The following is a 23,700-nucleotide window of genomic DNA, read 5'->3' on the forward strand; positions in this document are numbered from 1 at the left end:
ATTCTGAAAGCTCCACTGACCCCGTCTTCCAGTGTTCCGCTGCGGTCGAGGAATTGCAGGATGCGAACCTTCTTCTCGTCCAAAGGGCCGCCGGCTCCTACCTCACCCCATCTGGGGGGTCGCGGGAAGTCCCCAGCCCGGAGGAGGGATGGGGAGGAGGCAGGGGTGGGCGGGGAGATGAGGCCCCCCAGGCTTCGGGCGCCGGGGGAGGAGCTGGCGCGGAGCACCCACTCCCGGGGCGCAGAGGCGGGGCGCTCCCGCACGGCCTGTGCCCACAGCGGAAGGGAAGGCCGGGACCTAGGGGCGCTGGAGCCGGCGGGGACCCCGAGGGCGCGGGCGGCGGCAGGTGCGCGGCGCGGACTACAAGTCCCAGCATGCCCAGCTGCGCTGACCCGGCCCCCGCTGCCACTTAAAGGCTCCGGGAGCCTCAGCCGTCGGGTCGCCGCGGCTTTCGCTTTGCCGCCGCGGCTGGGCGGGAGGGAGCGGCGGGCTCGGCGGCCGGCGGGCTCGCGTCCTGGCTCCGGCAGCGTCGAGGGGCGCTCCTCAGCCAGCCCTCCCGGCTCAGGGATTCCCTTCCGAGGCGCCCGCGCCCCCGGGCTCCCCGCCTCGGCCACCCCGCGGCCCCGATGCCGAGGCATGGATAGAGCGGCGCTGCGCGCGGCGGCGATGGGGGAGAAGAAGGAGGGCGGCGGCGGGGGGGCCGCGGCGGCCGCGGATGGGGGCGCCGGGGCCGCGGCCAGCCGGGCGCTGCAGCAGTGCGGGCAGCTCCAGAAGCTCATCGACATCTCCATCGGTAGCCTGCGCGGGCTGCGCACGAAGTGCGCCGTGTCCAACGACCTCACCCAGCAGGAGATCCGGACCCTGGAGGTAAGGGGCCGCGGCGCCGGAGAAACGAGGGCCCGCACTGGGTCTGAGGAGGCAGGGGTCGGCAGCCCGGGAAGCGCCCCAGCGCCTCCCTCTCTGCTCCAGGTCACTCCTTCCCCAGTTGCATCCTTGAGCCCGGTCACCTCCTTTGCGTCGGCCGGAGGACCCGGGACCAGTCCCTCACCTTGGGCGGGATTTGGGGGGAGGGGCGTAGTGGGACCTGGGAGGGAGGCTGGAGGAGCCCGAGGGCGGGATGGGCGGCGCACGGACTTCCCTGCCGCCCCCACCTCCGCCCCCACCCCATTTCCAGCTCGCTCGGCCTCAGGACTCATTCTCCCACTGAGTCACGTGCTGGACTTTTCCCTGGGTGACTGAGCCCAGCAGCTGTGGGCCGGGGTGACTGGGCGGGAGGAGGTCCCCCTGAAGTGTGAGCGCAGGCCCGTCGTTCTCTGCCTTCCCCTCACGCCCCAGACTTTGTCTTGTCTCTTCCTCTGCTCTTCTCCAGGTTCTTGTCTGCCGCTTATCAGTGTTTGATGAAACTGCATTTTTGCCTTTCAGACGTTGGATGCTTCTTTTTCGCACTGCCACAGCATTTCACTGCTTTACCCACCGACACCCCCCGCCCCACCCCCCCCCACCCCCCCGCCATTGGACTTTGGTTTAGGAACGATTATGCTGAGGACCAAAGGCTTTGATGGGAAGATGACACTATTTAAGGGGTTTTCTGGTGGAAAACCCAGTGTAAAGAAGAAATAAGATATGCAGGCCCTACTGTTTCAAATTATAGCTGAGAAGTACAGTATTAAAAGGATTTGAAAGGATCAGCCAAAAGGGTTGTTGGGTTCTCAGAAGGGGGAGTCTCCCCCTCCCCCATACATAATAGAGGGAAACTCGTGCATTCCCAACTTGCTTTTGTCCAGAGGCTGGGAGGACTGTGAACTTCCAGGCACCACTTAGTAGCTGCCCTGCCTCTTTCCACCTTGCACTGTCACATCTGGCCTGCTGCACATCTGGAGATGTTTTGTTTTGTTAGAACCTTAACTCCTCATCCTACCCCCTCCACACCCTTTTATTGCTGATTGCCTCTTATGGCAATCATAGGGCCAGCGGATGATCTGTGGCAGTTATTACAAGACCCGGTCCTCTGTGCACGCCACAAGCCTGAATCCCTGTTTGATGCCAAATGCTCGGGAGTGACTTCTTTTTTATTAATTTATTTATTTTGGGCTGTGTTGGGTCCTCGTTGCTGCGCGCGGGCTTTCTCTAGTTGTGGCGAGCGGGGGCTACTCTTCGGGCTTCGCACTGCAGTCGTTTCTCTTGTTGGGGAGCACGGGCTCTAGGCGCACGGGCTTCAGTAGTTGTGACTCGTGGGCTCTAGAGCGCAGGCTCAGTAGTTATGACACACGGGCTTAGTTACTCTGCGGGAGGTGGGATGTGGGATCTTCCTGGACCAGGTCTCGAACCCATGTCCCCTGCATTGGCAGGTGGATTCTTAGCCACTGCGTCGTCAGGGAAGTCCCCTTGGGAGTGACTTCTGTCCTTCAGTTTTCTTTTCTTAAAAGCTACAAAACCAGGGACATGGGAAGCATCTAATCAGTGCTGGCTATTATTATTTTTGTTACAGTCGCTATAGCAGTTTTGACCAGGGTTTTACTTAAAAAACAAACCAACCAGCAACCCCCCGTCCCCCCCTCCCCAGTCCCTCCTGCATGCATGCTGCTCTTTTCCAAGTGGCGAGAGAAACTGGTTTCTTGAACATAGCCGGGTGTGTTTGCCCAGCTAAGTTCAGGTTTTAAACTGACACAATAGGGGGCCTGTGTGGCTTCGTTCTGGGAGGAGGGGTCGTTGTCCGGCAGCATGTGTCTTGTTGGACCGCTATGTTGTTGGGATGAGAGAACGTTCTCTGTTGGCCTCTCTTGGATTGTCCCCATGTCGCTCTGAAGTGCTCTTGGTTTGCAGATTGGACCCGGGAGAAAAAGTGCAGCTCTTTCTCTGGAAATGGCGCCTTGCCTTCTCTGTACCCTGCCTTCCAAAGTCTCTCATTTTTACCAAGGTGTGGCATCAGGACACTCCAGAGCATCCCCTTATTTAGGTCTCTGACCTGGTTTATTTGGTAGCCTCTCTTCTGGGTGTTTATTGGATGATCGGCTCTGGCAGCCAGAAACCCATCCAAAGGTCCAAAGGGGATTTGCAGTGGGAACGGGAACAAGTACCCAGCTAGCTCCCTGTCCTCTCCACTATGCTGTAGGTTCAGGTCCACCCTACTCCCTGAAAAGGCAGGACCTGGGCTGTTTGGGGGAATGGGACTTTATACCCCAGGATCTAGTTCTCTAGGCCTCAGCCTCCTTACTTGAACAGGGGGGTTAGAGTGGGTCTCTGCGGGCTCTCGTGGCTCTAAATTCTGTGGTTTAGTGAAGGGGCCTCAGTTGGGTTGAATCAGATGTTTGTTATACACACCCCTATGTAAGAATATCCATGATTAAGAATTGTTCTAAAATCCGGATTTACCAGACTGATAAAATAGAGGGAAAGTTTATCACTCAAAGAATCCTGACCTTTGGGGCAGTGTGGCAGGCAGAAAGCCCATGGCTTGGAAATCTGGTCCTGGTTCTATCTGTCTGACCTTGGTCAAGCCCCATGACTTCTGAATCTCAGGCTTCCCCATCTGTAAAATGGGCACGAGACTACTTAAACCCGCAACCTTGTCGTGAGTCTGTAAGTCCGCATGCTTTCTACCAAGAGATTCTGCCCGTGAACTTTCCTCGTGAGGGTCCAATGCATTCATGCCACAGGCCACATTTAGGGGAAGGCCCTTTGACAACTTGCTCTTATTTCCTAGAGGTGGGCGAGACAGACCAGGAACCAGTCCCAGCAGCCTGTGCTGAGGTCAGGCAGGGTAGTGGTGATGTCCATTCTGGCTTTCTTTCCTGTTCTGCAGGCTCCTCTCACATTCCAGGCCAGGGCCCCCAGAGACAGGACTTGCAACATTGGATTCCTGGCTTTTGAAGAAGGGGCTGACCAGAGGGCTTGGCTTACGCAAGCACGCCAGACTTACAGAGTCTGAGGAGCCCCAGCCCACCCTGGTCCTCACTGAGTAAGCGCTCAGTGAGGTGCCTCGGGAAGTCCCTGACCTCCGGCCCCACTGCTGGCGCCTGATTGTAGGTCGGGTGATGGCTGGGGGTCCGCGTGTCCAGCTGTCCTTCCCTCCTCCACGCAGGGGTCCAGCTTGGATCCAAAAGAGTGGAAGGAGCCAGGGTGTAATGTCTGCCTCCTACCTGCCGGTCAGTGAGCTGGACCCTTGTCAGTCTCTGAAGATTTCCTGGAAATCCACCAACCTTCATCACACGTGTATTTTTTTCTCTCGACATGAGAAGCGGAGGGGGATAAAATCTGAACCCAGAGTCTGAATCTGTAAACAGAAGTTGGGAGGCCACTCCATCCCAGCAGAACCTGCTGCTCTATCTCCATCAGGCCCTGAGAACTCCACCGAGGCAAGGTGGAATGTTCTCGTTCCCCAGCTGTGCTCACACAGGGATACCCGGCTGGCCTCACAGCTGGGCCTGGAGCCCCAGGCCAGTTCATTCCCTCATTTGTGCATCCTCTTTGGGCCGAGTCTGTGCCGGGCAGTGGGGAGATAGTGGTGTCTCACGAAGATGCACGTTTTGTGGGCACTGTAACTTTGCCTTATCCTGCCAGCCTCCTGGTACTTTCCAGAGATAGGCCTTGCCACACTGAGTCTTCCCATCTGGCGCTTTTATGGAGAAAAGTCCCTCCTAAGCAAGCTGACCTAGAGAAAGGGGTCCCCGAAGGGCCTCGACCTTCGCCCAGCTCTGCTGTGGCAGAGGTCAGAACCCTGTGGTGTGGAGGGCCTGAGCTCTCCCTGTGGTCCTCTCCCCTGCCCCTCGGAGCACCTGGATGGTGGAAGTGCTGGGAAAGGAGAGGGGTGCCATGGGTCCTCACAGAGCAAGGACTTGGGGCGTGCATGGACGTACATTCACTCAACAAACCCGCAGTTATTACCGATTTGCCTGATGAGCTGCTCACTGCCACCACCCTGGCAAGGATTCTGAGGTAGGCAGGATGCTTTCCTGGTGTTTGGGGATGCTTTCAGTCTAATGGGGGAGGCAGGCAGGTGAACGGTAATGACTCCAGTACCATGGCCTGCTGAGAGCGGTTTGGAATCGGGAATATGACCGGACGGTTGTCCAGTCCAACGCCTGCTTTTCTGGGAAATATTCCCAGAGTCTTGCTGGCGACTTGTCCCACGTCACACGCCCCTGGCAGAAATGAGAGTGAAGCCTGGGTTCCCTCTCCCCACCCAGCCCCTGCCTCGGAGTGGGGCTTTTCTCTGCTTTTGCTCTACCCTGTAGTTTTAACCTCCTGCTGAAGGCTTTCACTCCAGCTGTCCCCGGAGGGAGCCAGAGCTGGGGCACTGTTTCCCTTGGTGTCTGCTTTCGCCTTGGCAATTTTTTTCCTGGTGAAACTTGCCACCGGCGATCCTCGCAGGCAGTCTGGAGAGGGACCTGTAGTTCCCAAGACTGGGGAGGCCTGCAGGGCGCTGGAGGGAGGCCTTATCAGATCTGCAGCCCAGGTTAGCCTGAGTGCCAGGAGGCCTCTGGTTTGCTGCCTGGGGACAGTGATGGGAATGCCTCCTTCCCTGCCAGGTTAGCTCAAAATCCAGGAAAGCTGCATTCCCCACTGCAAGTATTCTGGACCTGCCTGGCCACTGTGGTCCCGAGAGGGACTGCAAAGGCCCTGGTCCTTGGTGGCAGTGTCTGCAGTGGTTGTGCTGGTGGTGGGAAGTAACAATGCCTGTGGCCAAGTCTCTCTCAGCTATGCTTTTTAAAAAGGACATCCTTTCAGAATAGGCTGATTGGAATCTTTCTCTACATTCAGTTCAAAGGGAAAGCTGCGTAGAGGTGCATTCGGGGTCATGGGAAGGCCCTTCGAGCATAGCGAGGGCAGACGTGGAACAAGGAACCCTCTCGGTCACCTGTTCTGTGCTAGGCTTTTGGCATATGTTCCCCATTTAACCCTCACATGGACCCTGTGAGGTTTTCTCCCCGTTCTGTGGTTAAGGGCATTGCGGCTCAGAGGGATTGAGAGACTGAGTTAGAGGATGGTGCAACCTGGGTTGACTGGTCTTCGGTACTCGTGTTCTGAACTTCGCAACAGCTTCTAGAAACCATAGTGGAGGGGACGGTTTCTGGTCAGGGTTGTGACGGCTGAGCCCAAGGAAGTGGCCGGTAACAAAAAGGGCTGGCCCAGGGCCACTTGGTGGCTCAGCTCCAGATGACCGGGCCTTCTGGTGGCCACGCCAGGCTGTGCAGCCTCTGAGCTCGGGCTGGGGGCCGCTTCCCTAAAGTGCAGGCCAGCACATCCTCAAAGATGGGTCCCTGTCGGCGAACTGTGATGCAATCGCTCTGTGTTGGTCTCATTCTGAGAAATGAGAAGCTGCCTAGAGATCATCTTACTCATAATTGTTTTAATGGATACCTGCCTTATCGTCTATGCGTAATTCCTCTGGTAAGCACTACATTCTTTAACTTTCCAGTTGTATGAAAATATTTTAAAATACACACAATGATATGTGCCCACTATTAAAAAGAAAATTCAGTTGAATAGAAGAATAAAAACCACCCATAATGCCACGTCTCAGAGTTAATTCTTGTTAACATTTGGCTATATAAATTCTTCTAGTGTTTTTATCCCCTGCATTTGCATACAAATGTAGACAGATGGGGACTTCCCTGGTGGTCTAGTGGATAAGACTCCATGCTCCCAGTGCAGGGGAACCAGGTTCCATCCCTGGTCAGGGAACTAGATCCCACATGCATGCTGCAGCTAAAGAGCCTGCATGCTGCAGCTAAAGAGCCTGCATGCTGCAGCTAAGACCCGGCACAGCCAAATTAAAAAAAAAAAAAAAAAAAAAAGTACACGTATGTATTCGTGGAGCTCACCGTGCTCATTGCCTTGTAAATGTCTTCTGTCTGCACCAGTGCCCACAGATATGCACCATCACTGGTTGTGGCTGCATCGTGTGGTCATATCATAAATTCATTGAACCTGTCCCCACTTGTCAGCCATTCAGGATGTTTCCATGTCTTGCTGTTATAAACCTTGCTGCAGTGAGTGCATGAGTGCATTCCTAGAAGTGGAATTGGCTGGGTCAAAGTGTATTAACACATTTAACAGCAGCCCTATTCTTTGAAATCTTTAGGGCCTGATATGTTTCCCCCACCCCGCTCCCCAGCAGGAGTGCCAGGATTTACAAAATGGCAGCCTTCATGCGTTTACCCCTTTGCCATTGGATCTGTGTCCACCTTGAGGGCGAAGAGTGTGAACAGGTGACAGGATGTGGGCCCCGTGGCTGAGGTTCTGGGTTCTGGGTCAAGGATTATGGATTCTAGTTTTGTGGTTACCCGTAGCAAGGGGGGTGCCTGGACTGACCATTTAGAAAAGAGATCTTTTCTTGCTCCCATGCAGCAAAGCAGGGGCTGGACGTCAGGGCTCTGTGTCCAGGGACTGGTCACCTCTGGGCAGTGCACAGCCATATGGTGAAGTTTTCATCACTTGAGGCTCATGAAAGGCATCTCAGTGAACTATAATCTCGGCTTCATCACCAATCACAGAGCGCTATTTGGGGTGCCTTGGCTTTGGGGTTGATTTAATAGAGTCATGGATTCCTAAGGTAAGTGGGCTACTAAGGTCTTGGAATTCTCATCTGGTCCAGCCCTCTCATCTGCAGGTGAGGAAACAGCGCCTAAAGGGGAAGTGACTTGCCAGGAACACGTATTAGGTTTTTAACCTGAACAAAACAAAGAGTGGAAGAGAGACAGGTGCTCATAAAGGAACACTGAGTGGGGAGTCAGACCTGAGAGCTCACGCCCTGGAGTGAGACATTATACCACCTTGACCAAGGGCAAAGCAGCAGCCTGCTATCCCACTCTCCTATGTTGGGGGCAGGGGGAGGGGGGTCCTCAGCCTCAAGGCATTTCCTGCAGGAGGAAGCAAATGGGTTTGTTTTCCCAGCCCCATCTCAGTGTCTTAGGGACCCTGGGGACTGGAGAGATTCTTGGGGAGCAGTCTGGGGTGTCCAGTGGGTGGGGCCTTTTTTGAAAGCCAGCTTGCCCAGTGGGCTGGCTCAGCCCAGGTGGCCTGTCCAAGTCTTTGAACCTGACCTGACTGTACTTACAAGGGCTCCTCATCCTTCCAGCAAAAGATCCTCTGGGACTTGGGTGGGTGAACATTTTCTCCTATAAGGGTTGGGTTTATGTCCTAAATTTGTGCAGATTTTACATTCAATACCATGATACATTATACAATGTTTACCATTTTGCTTCCAGAAGATACAGCCTTTTAATCCAATGTCTTTGTGTCCATATGACATTCTCCCCTGTTCCAGACCCCAGGTGGGGATGCAGAGCCATACCCTGGGGACAGATGTTGGGATCAGAAATGCTTTGTCATTTATTCCCAGTTAACGATTGTTTCTCACCTGCATTGAAGAAGTTTTAATTCAAACTGCCGCCACATACAAAACCTATATATATATATCTGTATTTCTCTGTCATCCTGGCCTTGGTGGGCAACTGTGTGTTTTAACTGGGCGGATTGCCTTTGAAAATAATGGAGCTGAAGTCATCCTATTTGCTTGCCGTTGTTCTCCCCCCTTTCATTTTTCCACCTTCAGAATAATTGCAAGAATGAATTAAGAGTTGTGCTTAAGGGCTTCCCTGGTGGCACAGTGGTTGAGAGTCCGCCTGCCGATGCAGGGGACACGGGTTCGTGCCCCGGTCCGGGAAGATCCCACACGCTGTGGAGCAGCTGGGACCGTGAGCCATGGCCGCTGAGCCTGCGCGTCTGGAGCCTGTGCTCCGCGACGGGAGAGGCCACAACAGTGAGAGGCCTGCGTACTGCCAAAAAAAAAAAAAAGAGTAGTGCTTAAAATTTAAAACAGGGCCAAGGGAGAAAGCATAATGCATTATGTGGAATAGACCAGCCATGGTTAGGAAAAATAACTTTTCATACAGCATAAACTGTAGACATGAATCTGCCATATATTGATCATGAGGGTTTTGCTTTCTGCAAAGCTGATGAGATAAGCTGCTTATGGAGTGGTGGAGCTTTTCTTTGACAAGGCACCTGGAGGTATTGAGTCCCAACTGAGCCAGTTCATTTGGGTTGGGTTTTGTTATGGATTAGCAGAACCAGCTTCATTCATGGTATGCAGAGTTTTGCTGGCCAGAAAAAGAAAGTTACAGGTCGTATTTAAAAAGTGACCTGAGTGTTCTCATGCATGGGGCATGATCCCCTCCTCCCAGTCTGGGACCCTTGAAAGGGCTTGCAGCCTTTCTTATACTGTATTCTGCAAGATGCTCTTGTGAAAGAAAGCTTCAAGTAGCTGCATCAGCTATTCTCCTCCTGGTGATTCCTGAAGATGAAGATTAGTGTTTTAAAGGCTCTGAGAAGTCCTGCAGCAAGGATTCCCAAACTTACTTGTCCAGGGCATCTTCTCTCCTCTGAACATAGTTGGGAAAACATGAACGGGGAAGAGACAAGAAATGGTAGGTGTAGTTTCAACTACTGTTGTTTTTATGATACTGAGGTTCCATTTGAGGTTCCAGTTAAAATCGGGTAGGTTGAGGAGAGGCTAGTGACCCCATACACTTACCTAGCTGTGCAAAGTTGCCTTTTGTCAAGGGAGGTACTTTCCAAAGGGAGACAGATTGTGTTCTGGGTACTACACTACCCACTTAGAGATAGATTTCACTTAATCCTCCCAAAAAGATGAGGAAGACGTACCCAGAGAGGTTTATATGTCTGGAGTCCTCGAGTCCTACCTTTTCCTGGCCCCACTGGCCAGTTAGCCCAGTGCCAAGGGCACACTCACTCAGGGTCTTCCAGGAACCTCCTGACCCCAGTGGTGGGCAGCAAACAATGCAGGAGAAATGCAAATGTCTGTGGGTGTGTTTGAGCCTGGGGCTGTGGAGGGCAGGGGAAGGGCTGGGCTGCAGACGAGGAATGCTTTTTGAAACAAAAAAGGAAATACTGGCTCAGAATGGAAAGGAAAGGAAGCAGCTTCCTGTTTCTGGTGCTGGCTTTTGAAAGGAGGAGCTCTCTCTAGCTTCTTGGCCAGTGGAGGCCTGGGCTGGCTGGGACCACTCCGGGTACACTAGACAGACACACGGCTCCCCACACTGCTGCCCGAGGGCTCAGAAATAGGGGCTGGGTCCACCCCTCTTCATTTTCCCCAGGTAACTGATCAAATGGATGTGTGGTTTTCAAAATGAATATCTATACATGTTATTAAATAGATGTGTCGCAATACCTGACGTTTCCCGAGAGCTTACTCCATGGCTGGCCCCCTTCTTAGGAGTTTTATGTGACATTTACTCCTTGCAACGACCTTGTGAGGAAGGTTCTACTGTTATTCCCATTTTACAGATGAAGAAACTGAGGGTGCAGAGAGGTTGAGCGACTTGCCCAGAGTCATACAGCCAAGGAGAGACTAAGCTGTGACTTGAGCCCAGACCGTTTTAATTACCCGCTGGCACAGCCTGACTTGCATTTACAAACTCCTCATCCACCTAGAAAATCTTGTTTGCACAGAATAATTTTTTTTAAAGACCCGTGGCTTTTGTCTGGCTCCAGAGGGCAAGCCCCAAAGCCTGGGTCAGACCCTTGGTGATTCTTGGGTGAAATGCCTGTGTCTGAGTTTTCATCTTTAAAAAAAACTTTATTATGGAAATGTTCAAACATGTACATTGTTGAGCCACAACTACTAAGCCTGTGCTCTAGAACCCACGAGCCACAACTACAGAAGCCCGTGCACCTAGAGCCCGTGCTCTGCAACAAGAGAAGCCACCGCAGTTAGAAGCCTGTGCACTGCAACGAAGAGTAGCCCCCGCTCGCCACAACTAGAGAGAAAGCCCGTGCACAGCAATGAAGACCCAACACAGACAAAAGTAAATAAAAATAAATTTAAAAAATTAAAAACTAAAAAAAATAAAATTTCCCCTGAAGCTTACTGTGGCTTCTGGCAGCCCACACATTACAGGAAGGTCATCTGGTTCTGTAAGCTGACACTCCTGCTGCACCGAAAGCTGTTCTCACGTGGCAGAGTCAGGGAATGTCCACGCCTTGCTTATTCCCACAGCCCCGCCTGAGACTGACCCTACAGAGTCACACTGCGACAGTCCCGACTTCCAGGCCACTCTTCTCCATATTCTAGTATCTCCTCTAATACTTTTGTTTCTTTTTTTTAATATAAATTTATTTATAATATTTGTTTACTTTTGGCTGCGTTGGGTCTTCGTTGCTGCGAGCAGGCCTTCTCTAGTTGTGGCGAGCAGGAGCTACTCTTTGCTGCGGAGCACGGACTCTAGGCACGTGGGCTTCAGTAGTTGTGGCTCATGGGCTCTAGAGCGCAGGCTCAATAGTTGTGGCGCACTGGCTTAGTTGCTCCACGGCATGTGGGATTTTCCTGGACCAGGGCTCGAACCCGTGTCCGCTGCATTGGCAGGCGGATCCTTAACCACTGCACCACCAGGGAAGCGCCTCCTCTTCTACTTTTCCTCGTTGCTTTATCCACACGTCATGAGATGAGTGTATTTTGACTAACGTTTACTGAGCGCCATGGTGTGTGCGCCCTGGGAGGAGAGTCGGCGAGCGCAGGCAGACCCTGTCTGCAAGGAGTGCCTGGCAAACCCTCATCTCTGGGATTCTGGCCTAAAAATGAGGTCCAGTACCCACGAAGGGGCTTCCTTGCCCTTCATGGCTCTTCTCATGGTTCTGCTCAGTCCTCCTGAAGCCTGGTCTTGCCCGCCACTCTTAACATTTCTTTCTTCTGTGGTCTCTTGCCCCCAGCAGACGTGGTTTTCTTTGTTGCTTTCTGTTTGTTTCATTTTGTTTTGTTTGGGCTGTATTCTCCCAAGTGTTTCTCAGTGGGTTGCTTTTGGCCAGCTGCTTCAGATCTTTGAGTTTGGCCTCTCAAACACAGTCATGATGTCATTATGGGAGAGGATGGTCTTGGGCGCTTAGTAGGACATTGAGGGCTGCATCAGGACTTCAGGGTGTGCCTGGGTTCTGGGGGAGAAGGTCACAGTCACCTCCTGACTCTGTTCCTTGCCAGCTCTGTGACCTGGGGCAAGTTCCGTAGCTCTCTGAACCTCAGTTTTCTTGTTCGTTAAAGGGATAAGAATAGGTTTATTTTAGACTCTTGTAGGAGTTAATGAGATATGGAAAGTGTGCTGGATGGTACTTAGAAGGGATTCAGTATTTTTTTTAACCTCCTCTCACTTAGTATTATTCTAGAACACTTGTCCATGTTTCTCTGTTTTCTTCCTTTTGGCCCTTTTAATCGCTGCATGATATCTCATCCAGTGGGTACGCTGTAATTTGCCAAAACATTTCCCCTGTTATTGGACATTTTGGTTGTTTCCAGATTTCTGCTGTTATAAACAATGTGACTGGAATCATCTTTGTACAGGCACCTCTTTATTTTTGTTCCTATTCTGAATTCATTTCCTTGGGATAATTCCCAGGAATGGAATTACTGAGTCAAAGAGCATGGATATTTTTTGTGATGGGAGTTGCAAAACTGTCCTCCATTTTCTGTTTTTTGAATGATAGCTCTCTTAAAATTTGTACTCCTGGTTGACTAGCTCATTTTTTTCTTTGTAATCCTTCTTGGTCTCTGTGCCTTTCCTCTCCTACCTGGCCATTTTTGGGGGGCCTTGTTAAATCATTTCCCATCTTCCTTTTTTAAAAAACATCTTTATTGAGTTATAATTGCCAAATAAAATTGTAAGACATTTAAAGGGTGCAAATCATTCCCCATCTTGAATTTGCTATTTATTTCTATCTTCTGCCCATTCACTTATTGACTGTTTATTAAGCATGTACTGTGTGCCTGGTTTTAAGTACTGGGAAAAGAGCAGTGAAGAAGACCGAGCGGTTCCTTTAATGGAAAGAGAAGATAAAAAACCAGCCAATAGATAGAGAAAAGTGGCCTGAGCAAAAGAACACTGCAAGTGGGTTAGTGATGGGGTGGGGAGAAGGCTGCTGCTTTAGATTGGGTCGTCAGGAAAGCTTTCTTCCGAGAGTAGGTTTGAGCTGAGTGTTAAAAGACGAGAGGGTAGTAGTAGCCTTGTGAAAAGCCGGGTGAAGAGTATTCCAGGCAGAGGGACCAGCATGTACAAGGGCCCTGAGGCAGAAGTGAACTTGTTGTGTTCAAGGACCAGAAAGGAGGCCGCTATGCCTGGAACACAGTGGGAAGTGGTGGTCCATGAGGGCTGTGGTCCACCATGGCCTCAAGGAGGTTGCCTGGGGCTATGTCCCTCATGTTGGGCCTCAAGAATTAATGCACTAATTCAACAAATAGTTGTTGCACCCCCCAGTTATGTGCCAGGCACTGTTGTGGGATATGAGAGTGAATGAGAAAGTCAGCTCAGCGGGGGCGTTTGTAGATGAGTGAACTCGTGGAAGGCGCCGGTGAGGTGTGAATGGAGGCCCACCGTGCCACCCGGCCGGCTCATCTCTGCATCCTGAGATGTGCGGGGACTCGGGAAATTTTTCTTGATTTGAACCAAGCTGTGCTCTGCGCTGCCAGCCTTCACCGTGGCAACTGAAACTCAGTCGTCTGCTGTTAGGTCTGGCAGTCTCAGCCTGCCAGGGAAGGGGCCCCAAGAACCGAGGTTGCCAGCTCAGAAGTGGGGCTGCCCATATCAGGTATGAGTATCTAGGCAGCCCTTATGGGAAACGAGCCTGCGAAATAGACGTGGGAAAGCCCCTGTTTACCGTGTGCTCCGCCCTGCCTCCGTCTTCCCTGAAGGGGGACTCTGAGTTGTGACTCTTGTTGGAAATGTAGACTTGGGGACTTTGTGCTCGTCATCATTTTCTTCTCTTAGGGTGGGGCAAAGAGAGGGGGTTCCCAGACTTTGGGACAGCCTATACACCTAGTGAGCTGTGACCATGTGGCAGTTCCAGGAAATGGACTTGGTGGAAGACGTTGGCTGCCATTTTGTTTGGAGGTGATTCATGAGGACAGGTGCTCTGATGCCATTGAATTGGGGCCAACTTTAACCAGGCTCAACCTGCTCCTTGGGCTCCTTGCATGTGAACTTGTGGCCAGATGGGGAGGGAAGGCTGGATCCTAGGAATATAATAACTCGGACTCCCCACGCCCTCCTCTCCCAGTCACGGCGAATCTGAGATAGACTCAACCAATTTTTATAGGAGATTTCTCAGTTGGCTGCTCGGTAACGGCAACCTTATTGGCCCACTCCGGCTGGGGAAGTAAGGCCCAAGGTCACAGTAATCTGTGGAGCTGGGGTTCAGATCTAGAATCGTCTGATTTGACACTTGGCGTTCATTTCATTGCATCCCCTCAGAAACCCACTTGACCTTGGGTCTTGTCTGGAGCAGAGAGAGGTCAGCTTTGGTAACACTCAGCATTTTGGAAGAAATAATGCTATGTGGAAAAGCGTCTGAAAATCTCTCCATTTGCATGCCACTTGGACGGGATTACCTCAAAGTTGTAAAGAGGGCGAGATGACCACAGCATCAGAGTCCAGGTTAGCAGGTGACCATTTGCAGAGGTGGACGCTCCTGGTTGAGGAGGAAGATGGAGAGAAAAGCATCCTGGGTGGGGAGGAGGGGAAGCAGGTTCAGAGCGAAGGCTCTTCCCCGATTCCATCTCAGAGAACTCGGCTTCTGTTTTGAAGCGCTCTGGTTAGAAAGGATAACGTAGTTGTTAGCACTGGGCAGCACTGGGGCCTGAGGGACAGGACATGCAGGCACGGTTGTCTTTTAAATGTTGGTGAATCTTAGGAGAAAGAAGGTGACGAGTCCCTGGGGAGATTCCCCCTGGTGGCCGTGACTCATCCTGGCCAAGGGGACTGAACAGAGCAAGGAAGAATCCATCAGTGAATGGAAACTTGACTTTTTAGGGGACTGGAAACCTCTTCTGTTGTGGTTGGCCTGGTGGTTTATGAGGAGAGGTGAGCATTTGAGACAGAGTGCTGGGCCACTCTTGCAGCCGCATCTTTGACAATTCTGAGAGTTTTAGGAAGTAGTTCTAAAAAAGAAAAGAAAAGAAAAGAAACCAAAAGCTAAAGACATCGTTACTTGCAATACCCCGTGTGCAGACTGCCATGTGGGCTGTGAGTTGCCATGTGATTAATGGAAACTGGCTCATTGGCACCAGTTCATTTGTAGCCTCCCCCACCTTTTGTGGCCCCTGAGCTGGAGGGGGCTTCTGACTATTCTCAGAAAAAGACTTAGGTGGCCTCAAATGACCAGACCTTGTCTTGGGCATCTAACAGCTAAAACTAAACTTCCTCTATGGCTCTGTTTGGTTTAAGCAGTTTCCTGGCCTGGCAGGATTTGTTTTCTTAACACCCGTCTCGTCAAAGTCCCAATCCCACTTGTCACAGCAAACTGGCCCCAGCCACCTTGTGGCTGCCAGAGGAGGCAGTCAGACACGCTGTTCCCCTGGGGAAATGGAGCCGAAGCGGCCTACTGGGGTCCACTGTCTGGGTTTGCCGCTCCTGTCTTCTCTTCCCCATTTTGATCACAGGATGGGTGCTTGGCCTTATTCTAGAAAGCTCTGCTGGTTCATGGGCTGCTTCTATTTGGAGGAAAGGCCAGGTGGGTGAGCAGCAGCCAGTAGTAGTAGGTAAGGGGATAGGTTCTGGTGCTTGATGACCTGGGTTCACACTCTGCTCCCTTCCTGGCTAAGCTGTGTGTCTTTGGGCAAATTGCTTAACCTGTCTGAGCAACAGTGTTCTCATCTGTAAAATGGAGATTATAATAGAATTGTTCATAGTAAGTGAGATGAGCCATGGAAAGCACAATACCTGGCACAGGGTAAAAATCTTTTTATATATTGTATTACTGTTTTTTTTTTTAACAAGTATTTAATTAGCATCCACTCTGAGTTGGACACCCACTGTGGGGTGGCCACTCTTCTAAATGGGGAAGTAACTGAACAAAATTGACAAAAATGTCAGCTCTGTGGAACTTGGGTTTTGGTGTTAGGAGGAGACGTTCAGACAATAAGTCAATGAGTGAAATATATTGTTTGTTAAGTGGTGAATGTGCTATGGAAAAAAATGAAAGCAGGAAGAGGACCGAGGCGAGGAGTGGTTTAATTCTAAATGAGGGGTCAGGATGGCTTTGCAGAAAAGGTAATGTTTAAGTAAAGATCTCAGCAGGGTGAGAGGGACTCCCTGGGGATGTATTTGGGGAAGAGTTTTGGAAACTGAGGTCCAAAAAGTACAGAGGTGGAGGGAGTTGCCTGCGGTGCTGGGGCCGGGTGAGGCCGAGAGGTGCCCCGGGTGAAACACCTAAGCGGTGCAGCCCTCAGGTGACCGTGAGCCAGGCATCTAGGAGCAACGGGGAAAGGGTGATGAGAACAGAAGGTTGTGAAAGGTACCTGGGCTACAAGTGGGCTCCTCAACGGGCCCAGCCTCCATCCAGTAGAATCCAAAGGGATTTTGAAACTCAACCCTCATTTCTTATTAAAAAATGGCATTGGGGGTTGCTACTCACTCACCTGCTACCAGAAGCCCTGTCGCCGACTTACTGAAGGTGCACTGCTTCTGACCACATGGGCGGGTGGCAGGGCCCTGGCTGGGGCCCCCTGTGGCCCTGCCACCCATTAAGGACATCATCACGCAGGCGAGCTGCTCTCATTCATTTCACAGCATTTGCTGAGCAGCCATGGTGGTGGATCACGCCTGTACCTCCTGGTATTACCTTGCTCATTTGTAACCCCAGGAACACAGCCACTCCTGGAGTCAGTCCATCCTTCAAGGGAGCTTTCTTAAGGCAATCATTCAGTAGAAGAGAACAGCAACATTTATGAGGGTATTTGCATTATCTGTAATACAGAAAAAAAAAAAAAAGAAAACAAGGTGTATTTGCATTATCTCTAATACAGAAAAAAATGAAAATAAGATAGATGTCCGATGGTAAGGGGATGGTTAAACATACCGTGGTATGCAGCACACGATGGGTTGTGATACACACAGCCATTAATTATGAAGACTGGGTAGAAACATGACCATATTTATATTACGTTAAGTGAAAACATAAAGAGTGCAGAACTACAAATGCAGCCTTTGTAGTTATGTAAATATGTAAAACTATGTCTGCAGATGGAAAAAACTAGAAGAGAAAAGAGTTATGTGTGTGTGGAACGGTTTTGGAAAAATTCCATTATGATCGTTATTATTTTCTTTCTTTCTTTTTTAAAATATTTATTTATTTAATTTTATTTTTGGCCACGTTGGGTCTTCGTTGCTGTGCGCAGGCTTCTTATTGTGGTGGCTTCTCTTGTTGCGGAGCACGGGCTCTAGGCGCGCAGGCTTCGGTAATTGTGGCACGCGGGCTTCAGTAGTTGTGGCTCGCGGGCTCTAGAGCGCAGGCTCAGTAGTTGTGGCTCACGGGCTTAGTTGCTCCGCGGCATGTGGGATCTTCCCGGACCAGGGCTCGAACCCATGTCCCCTGCATTGGCAGGCAGATTCTCAACCACGAGTGCCTGCCACACTGGAGGCACTGAGCTGGTGCTCAGATACTGGTGGACTTGACCAGAGACCCCTGTCCCCGAGGTCACAGTCTGATGGCTCGGCCCCCTCCCTTCTCAGTGGTCAGGATCAAAAGCTAGCCACATGCTGTGATGCAAAACTCACAGCTTCTGGAATAAAAATGAGACTCGGTCCTGCAGCTTCTCCCCCAGGGCCTTTGTGCAGCTAGTGTTAGAGTTGGCTGAGAAGTAGAGAAGTCTCCAGAGCTGCCATGCCTCCTGAGGGAAGTGCTATTTCTAGCAAGCAGACGTTGTGGGAGCAGAGCCTTCCTGGTACCCACAGAAGGGTGGAGGGCTCCCCACAACTTGGCTGCCTGTGTGGAGGGCTCCCCACATCTTGGCTGCCTGTGTGGAGGGCTCCCCACATCTTGGCTGCCTGTATGGAGGGCTCCCCACATCTTGGCTGCCTGACTTGATCCCAAGTCGAGATCCAGCCTTCGAGGGAGCACCCAGTCCTGGCTGCGAGGCCCTCTGGGTGAGGGGCCATCCCAGAAAGGAGAACCCCTGCTGTGGGCTTTATCTTCCGGGTGCCACACATTCACAGCACAAACACAGCCCGTGGTGCTGCCCAGGAAGCCCGTGGTTGGCTCAGAGAGACCCGGGTGGCAATGTTGACAACGCCTGACGACCTCACTGCCCGCACGCTGAGAAGAGTCCTCTGGGTGTCTGGAGGATCGTGGTGGTGGTGAGGAGGACGTCTGTGACCGGAGCGAGCATTTAGTGAGTGCTGTGTGTTCTGGGCTCTCGGACAGCACCGAGAATGCCGTATCCACCAGTCCTTGCAGGGCCCCCAGGGTTGGTGTAGGTCTCACCTCCGCTGCATGGAGGGGGGAGGAACTGAGGCTCAGAGAGGTGGGTAGAGGCGGGTGAGCCTCCTGAGGTCACACCCAAGGGTTCAGAGGTCTCGCTGGTTACAGAGCCCAGGCCTTGGCGTTTTCTGTGTCACCGCACACTCATCCGGGGAGAAGTGCCAAATCTGACTACGCGGTGAAAAATGCCACCAGCGCAGTGGTTAAGAATCCGCCTGCCAGTGCAGAGGACACGGGTTCAGTCCCTGGTCCGGGAAGATCCCACATACCGCGGATCAGCTAAGCCTGTGCGCCACAACTACTGAAGCCCGCGTGCCTTGAGCCCGTGCTCTGCAACTAGAGAAGCCACCGCAATGAGAAGCCTGAGCACCGCAACAAAGAGTAGCCCCCGCTCGCCGCAACTAGAGAAAGCCCACGAGCAGCAATGAAGACCAACACAGCTAAACATAAATAAATAAATAAATAAATTTATATATAAAAAGAAATGCCGCCAGGACACCCCTCTGCCTCCCTCTCCCCCTCCCCGCCCATCCCTCCCGGAATGCCCTCGCCTCTCTGCTAGGCAGCCCCTCCGCTTGCCACACCAGATGCTCTGGGACAGCCTCCGGTACTGCAAGAAGGGTGACGAGCGCGCTTTTGCTTTAAAGGAAGGATTTCCTGTCTCTTTAAGGACAAAGACTGCGTGACCTCTTTTCCCAGAAGCTTCGGGGCCTCATACAGTGCTTGGCACAGAGTAAGTGCTGAGGAATTAATGAGGGTGTATTGTGATGGGCTCTAAATTAACCTCACAACATTCCTAGAGAAATAATGTGAATCAGTGGAAAAGGCCGTCTAGTGCAGGAGATGGGAATATGGCCTCTGGGGTCAGACAGCCTGGGTTTGCATCATGCCTGTGCCATGGACTGTTTCTAACTGTGGGCAAGTTATTTTGCTTTTCTGGGTGTCAGTGTCCCTACCCGTTCCGTGGGGACAATCAGAAGACCCTGTGAGGGCTGCTGTCAGTAAAGTGCATGGAACGGAGCTTTGCCCACAGTAAGCGCTTGATAAAAGCGAGCTGTCGTTGTTGCCTGCTCTTATGCTATTGTCATGCGTGGGAGTAAGGAGAGCCCCCCCGCTGGGGGTTGGGTTCTTACCCTTCTCTGTGGCTTCAGGGTCCAGACTGAAGGCCACCAACCTCCCGGCCCTTCTCCGCCCCGTCATGGGGCTCTGCTGGTAGCGTGGATGGGGGTTATCTCTCCAGGGAGATTAGGTGCACGGGAGGGCGGGAGAGTCTTGGGAGAGCCAGACCCGAGTCCCGGCTGTGTTGTCACTCTGTGACCCTGGACGGGTCCCCTCGCCTTCAGGGAGCCATTTCCTAACGTGGGAGATGAGAACGTTATGGAGTCATTCCCAGGGTGAGGAGAGTGAGTGAGATCAATGCCGTAAGACGCGGGGCACCGCAGGCGCTCAGCACACGTCCCTCGCCCATCCTGGAGGGCAAGGGCCCCTCTCACACTGGCCTGAGTTCCCCAGAGCCTGGGTCCGTGGGCACAGGATGAGTGGATGGCTGGTTTCTCTCTGCCCGACGCGGAGCCGACCTCCACCCACCTCTCTGTGCCCTGTCTCCGCCCCTCCTGAGGCAGGTGTGGCGAGGTCGAATGGGTCGCGCTGAGTGCAGGTGACAGAGATGGCTGCTCTGAGCCGCGCGGGTCCTCACCCGGCTTTCCCTGTTCAGACCCCCTCCTTTCCCTCACAAACGCGCTGTCCTCAGGCTTCCCCTCAAAGGGGGACGCCCCAGGCCTCTGCTGGGGCTTCTCCTCCTGGGTTCCGCTCCGAAGGAGGAAGGGCTTCAGGGGGATGTGAGCTGCAAGCCCAGAAGAGAATGGCAACCCTGGTTTCCGAGGCCTCTGCAAGCACAGGTGCGGTGAGAGCCCCGCGCAGTCGGGGTGTGAGGATCGCTGTCTGATGCAGGGGCAGCCGCACGGCGCAGCCAGCCGCCTGATGTGTGGGGTAACTGCCGGCGTTTGGGGTGAGCTGTGCCGCTGGGAGCATCAGGGTCCAGCGACATTCTCTATGGACACTGGCCGTGCAGGCAGGCTTGCAGGGTGTTGTGGAGAGGCATCCAGAGACTGGGAGCCTCTTTGCCTTCCTTGGGTGTGTGTGTGTGTGTGTGTGTGTGTGTGTCCGTGCGTGCACACGTGTGCACCTGTGTGTGGGTAGGTCTCAACATAAATAAGACCTTGGTTGGAAGTTCAGGGAAAGATTTAATGATAAAAGATTCCTTTAAAAGATGTTTAAGTCAGCTCTTGTCAGCCCTCTGCTGAGAACCCTCCAGAGACTGTCTCATTCTACTTGGTGTAAAAACCAAAGTCAAGGTCCTGGTTTCTATCCTTCTTCCCATCGCTCTCTCCGCCCCAGCCCTATCGGCCTCCTTTGTGTTCCTTGAACACGCCAGGCACATCCAGCGTTGCCCTGCAGCCTTTGTCCCTCTGGGAATGCTCTTCCTCAGTTGCCCATAGGGCATGCTTCCCCACCCCGCACACACACCTCCGCCGCCCGGGTGAGGTCTTCTCTGACCACCCTCCCATCTGGCTGTCCCCTGCCCAATTTCATTTTCCCCATCCACACACACTGTGTGGTTTTACCTGTTGATTGCCGTATCCCCTGTCTAGAACGAAAGTTCCAGAAGAGTAGGGATTTTTATCTGCTTTATTCACTGATGTATCCTAATACCTAAATAAAGTAGACTGGAATCATAATATTCAAATGAATGAAAGAAAGAACAAACTAAGTTATAAAGAAAACTGCCAAGGCCTAGTGCAGTTTGGCCGTCACAGCCCAGTAGGATCCCTTGAGTAATTTTCCAGTTTTGGAAAATTGGAGTCGTTGTACCACCAGTCAAGGACTCGAATCATCTCACGCGCGCGCGCGCGCGCGCGTGTGTGTGTGTGTGTGTGTGTGTGTGTTTGTGTGTGTGTGTTATTCTTTTGTGTCTACCAGGTTAATGCTGGGTGTGCCCCAGGCTTCTGTGATTACATTTGTATTAATCCTCTGATGTTGGTTTACAAAACAAAACAAGCTTTGAAACAGTTTTCATCACCTCTTTAGCTATTGTTGTGGACATTATATCTCTTGGCTTTTCTGTTTTGTTTTATTTTGGTCAAATATACCAGAGATACTGGACTGAATCCTTGACCAAAGTCCTGTAGATTAGACACTCAGTTTTGTTTAAAATCCAAGTAGGTTTTTTCTTAAACTAGATATTTTCTTTTGAGGTCTTTAATGGAATTCTCACACATTTTGTGTTCAGTGCGCTGCTGTGAGTTACTTCTTGGACCACTGAGCTGGGAGGGTGGAGACCTGGGTCTGCCATTACTGGCTTTGTGATCTAGCATCCTTGAGACTCAAGTTTCTTCATGTGTGTGACTGAGGGACTTGGACTGGCTGATTTCCTCTGAGATCCCTTTCAACTCTAATGCTGTGTCTCATGGACCAAACTAATAGAGATCATAATGTAAGTTCATAGCACATATGCAGCTTATGTTAGCCAATGAAAGCACTTTGCACTTGGTGTACATGATACTACTTATGTCCTGGGGCCCCTCAATCTTGGATCAGCCTCATGCTTTGCTGTCCACGTGGTTGGGGCCTGTGGAGCCACCGTCCTCCTGCCTGGCTCCCTGGTAACCGGCAGCATGATGTACTGAGGCCATGAACATTTGCAAGGCTGGTGTACCCCGTCCCACCCTAACTCACCCACGTGAGGGTTTACCTTCAGCCTCCCGCTTCATCCAAACTGTAGATTTTATCGCCAAAGCTGATTTGGTTTGGATCTTGAGTGCTACCTGTGTGCATTGATTGAATTCCTTATGTTGAACCTCAGTTTTCTCATCTGTCAAATGGGGTCCGTAATTTCTCTCAGAATGCTTTTGAGGGTTCAATGTGACAATACAGGTCAACTGCGTAGTTGAAAGTGTAAATACTACTGATGCTGATGATGATAAAGAAGAACTACTCTGATGTGGGGGTAAAGACTATCTCCAAAGGCTGAAAAGATAACAGAAGCTTGGGAAATCTGTAATCTACAAAACTAATTTTTTGAGTCAGAACTGTGTTAATGCTACTTGGCTATAAAGCAGGTCAAAAGTCAGATGGGATGCCAAGGAAACCTGGGAAAAGCCAGGATTCATTTGTGTACTCAGGTGCCTCAGGGTACATGTGGGTAGCAGGCGAGGAGACACTGGCCTGGGGTGGTGTGGCCCCTCAGCCCCTCCTGGGTTTGCAGGAGCAGGCCCTGCTGCCATACACCAGCAAAGAGAAGGCTCATCTGTCTCTGGGTTGCTGAGGCCGAGAGGGGGCCGGGCACTTCCTTCTGGGCTGGTTGCTCTAGGCTACAGGCACAAGGAACCTGTTATTTAGGTTCCTCAGATGCAAGTTCAATAAAGTTCTGTGGGTGTAAGCACAGGGATTTGGGATTAAGGACCAATGAAGACTTTAAAAGAATTTGGCCCCAAGGATGTTAATTGCAACATTATATATACTGATGAAGAATTGCCAATAACTTAAACATCCATCATCCTAAACATACAACCTCGGGATGTTGTGCAAGTGAAACCAGAGTACATTTAGTTAGATCTGTTGGTCTTTAATAACACCGAAAACTTGCTGTGAGGAATTACTGCTTGAAAAGGCGTTCACAATATACCATTAACAGAAAAAAACAGGTTACTAAACAATATGACTCAAATTAATTATTAAGAATGAAATACGTGAAGGAAAGAGAAGGCTGTGCACATGCTTGTTAATGGTGGGTGGCTTCTCTCTGAATCGTGGAATAATAATTAATCTAATTTCTCCCTGGTGCTTTTCTTTTCTTTCCCATTTGTTTTTTTCCAGTAAACATGCATTTCTCATGTAAAGAACCCTGACGGGTTCTTTGAAGTGAAATGATGGGTTCTTAAAAATAATATAAAACCAGGAAACAGAACGTTAGATCCTATCAGCTCAGTTATGAGTGACATAAAAATAACAGACAAGTGCTTTTCCCCTGGGAGTTTATGTGTCATTTCATTCTGAAATCATTGGAATGATCTGGTTTAGGCGAAATTTTCTTAAGGGAACCATTTTTGAAGGTTGAGATGCATCAAAAAGGCTGTGTTGGGCTGCCCTGGTGACGCAGTGGTTGAGAGTCCACCTGCTGATGCAGGGGACACGGGTTCGTGCCCCGGTCAGGGAAGATCCCACATGCCGCAGAGCGGCTGGACCCATGAGCCATGGCCGCTGAGCCTGCGCGTCCAGAGCCTGTGCTCAGCAACAGGAGAGGCCACAAGAGTGAGAGGCCCACGTACCACAACAAATAAATAAATAAATAAATAAATAAATAAATAAATAACAGAATGTTTAAAAAAAAAAGTCTGTGTTGCCCAACCCCCCCGCAGAGCTCACTCCCGCACCCCA

General features: G+C 51.4%; 1 protein-coding gene across 2 annotated transcripts in view; it reads left to right on the forward strand.

Annotated features, from left to right (window-relative positions):
• The first annotated feature begins 431 nt into the window (after positions 1-431).
• Positions 432-23,700, forward strand: part of KSR1 (kinase suppressor of ras 1) — a 145,221-nt gene continuing 121,952 nt past the window's right edge. Inside the window, exon 1 of one of the 2 annotated variants that reach the window (XM_081218216.1) lies at positions 432-867. In XM_081218216.1, the coding sequence (XP_081074342.1) occupies positions 637-867 (231 nt within the window). In that variant the 5' untranslated portion in view covers positions 432-636. The remainder of the gene's footprint in view (positions 868-23,700) is intronic. The other variant, XM_081218217.1, reaches the window with a different exon arrangement.

This window comes from Mesoplodon bidens (genome assembly GCF_964165515.1).
Source record: "Mesoplodon bidens genome assembly, chromosome: 19".
NCBI classification, from domain to species: Eukaryota; Metazoa; Chordata; class Mammalia; order Artiodactyla; family Ziphiidae; genus Mesoplodon; species Mesoplodon bidens.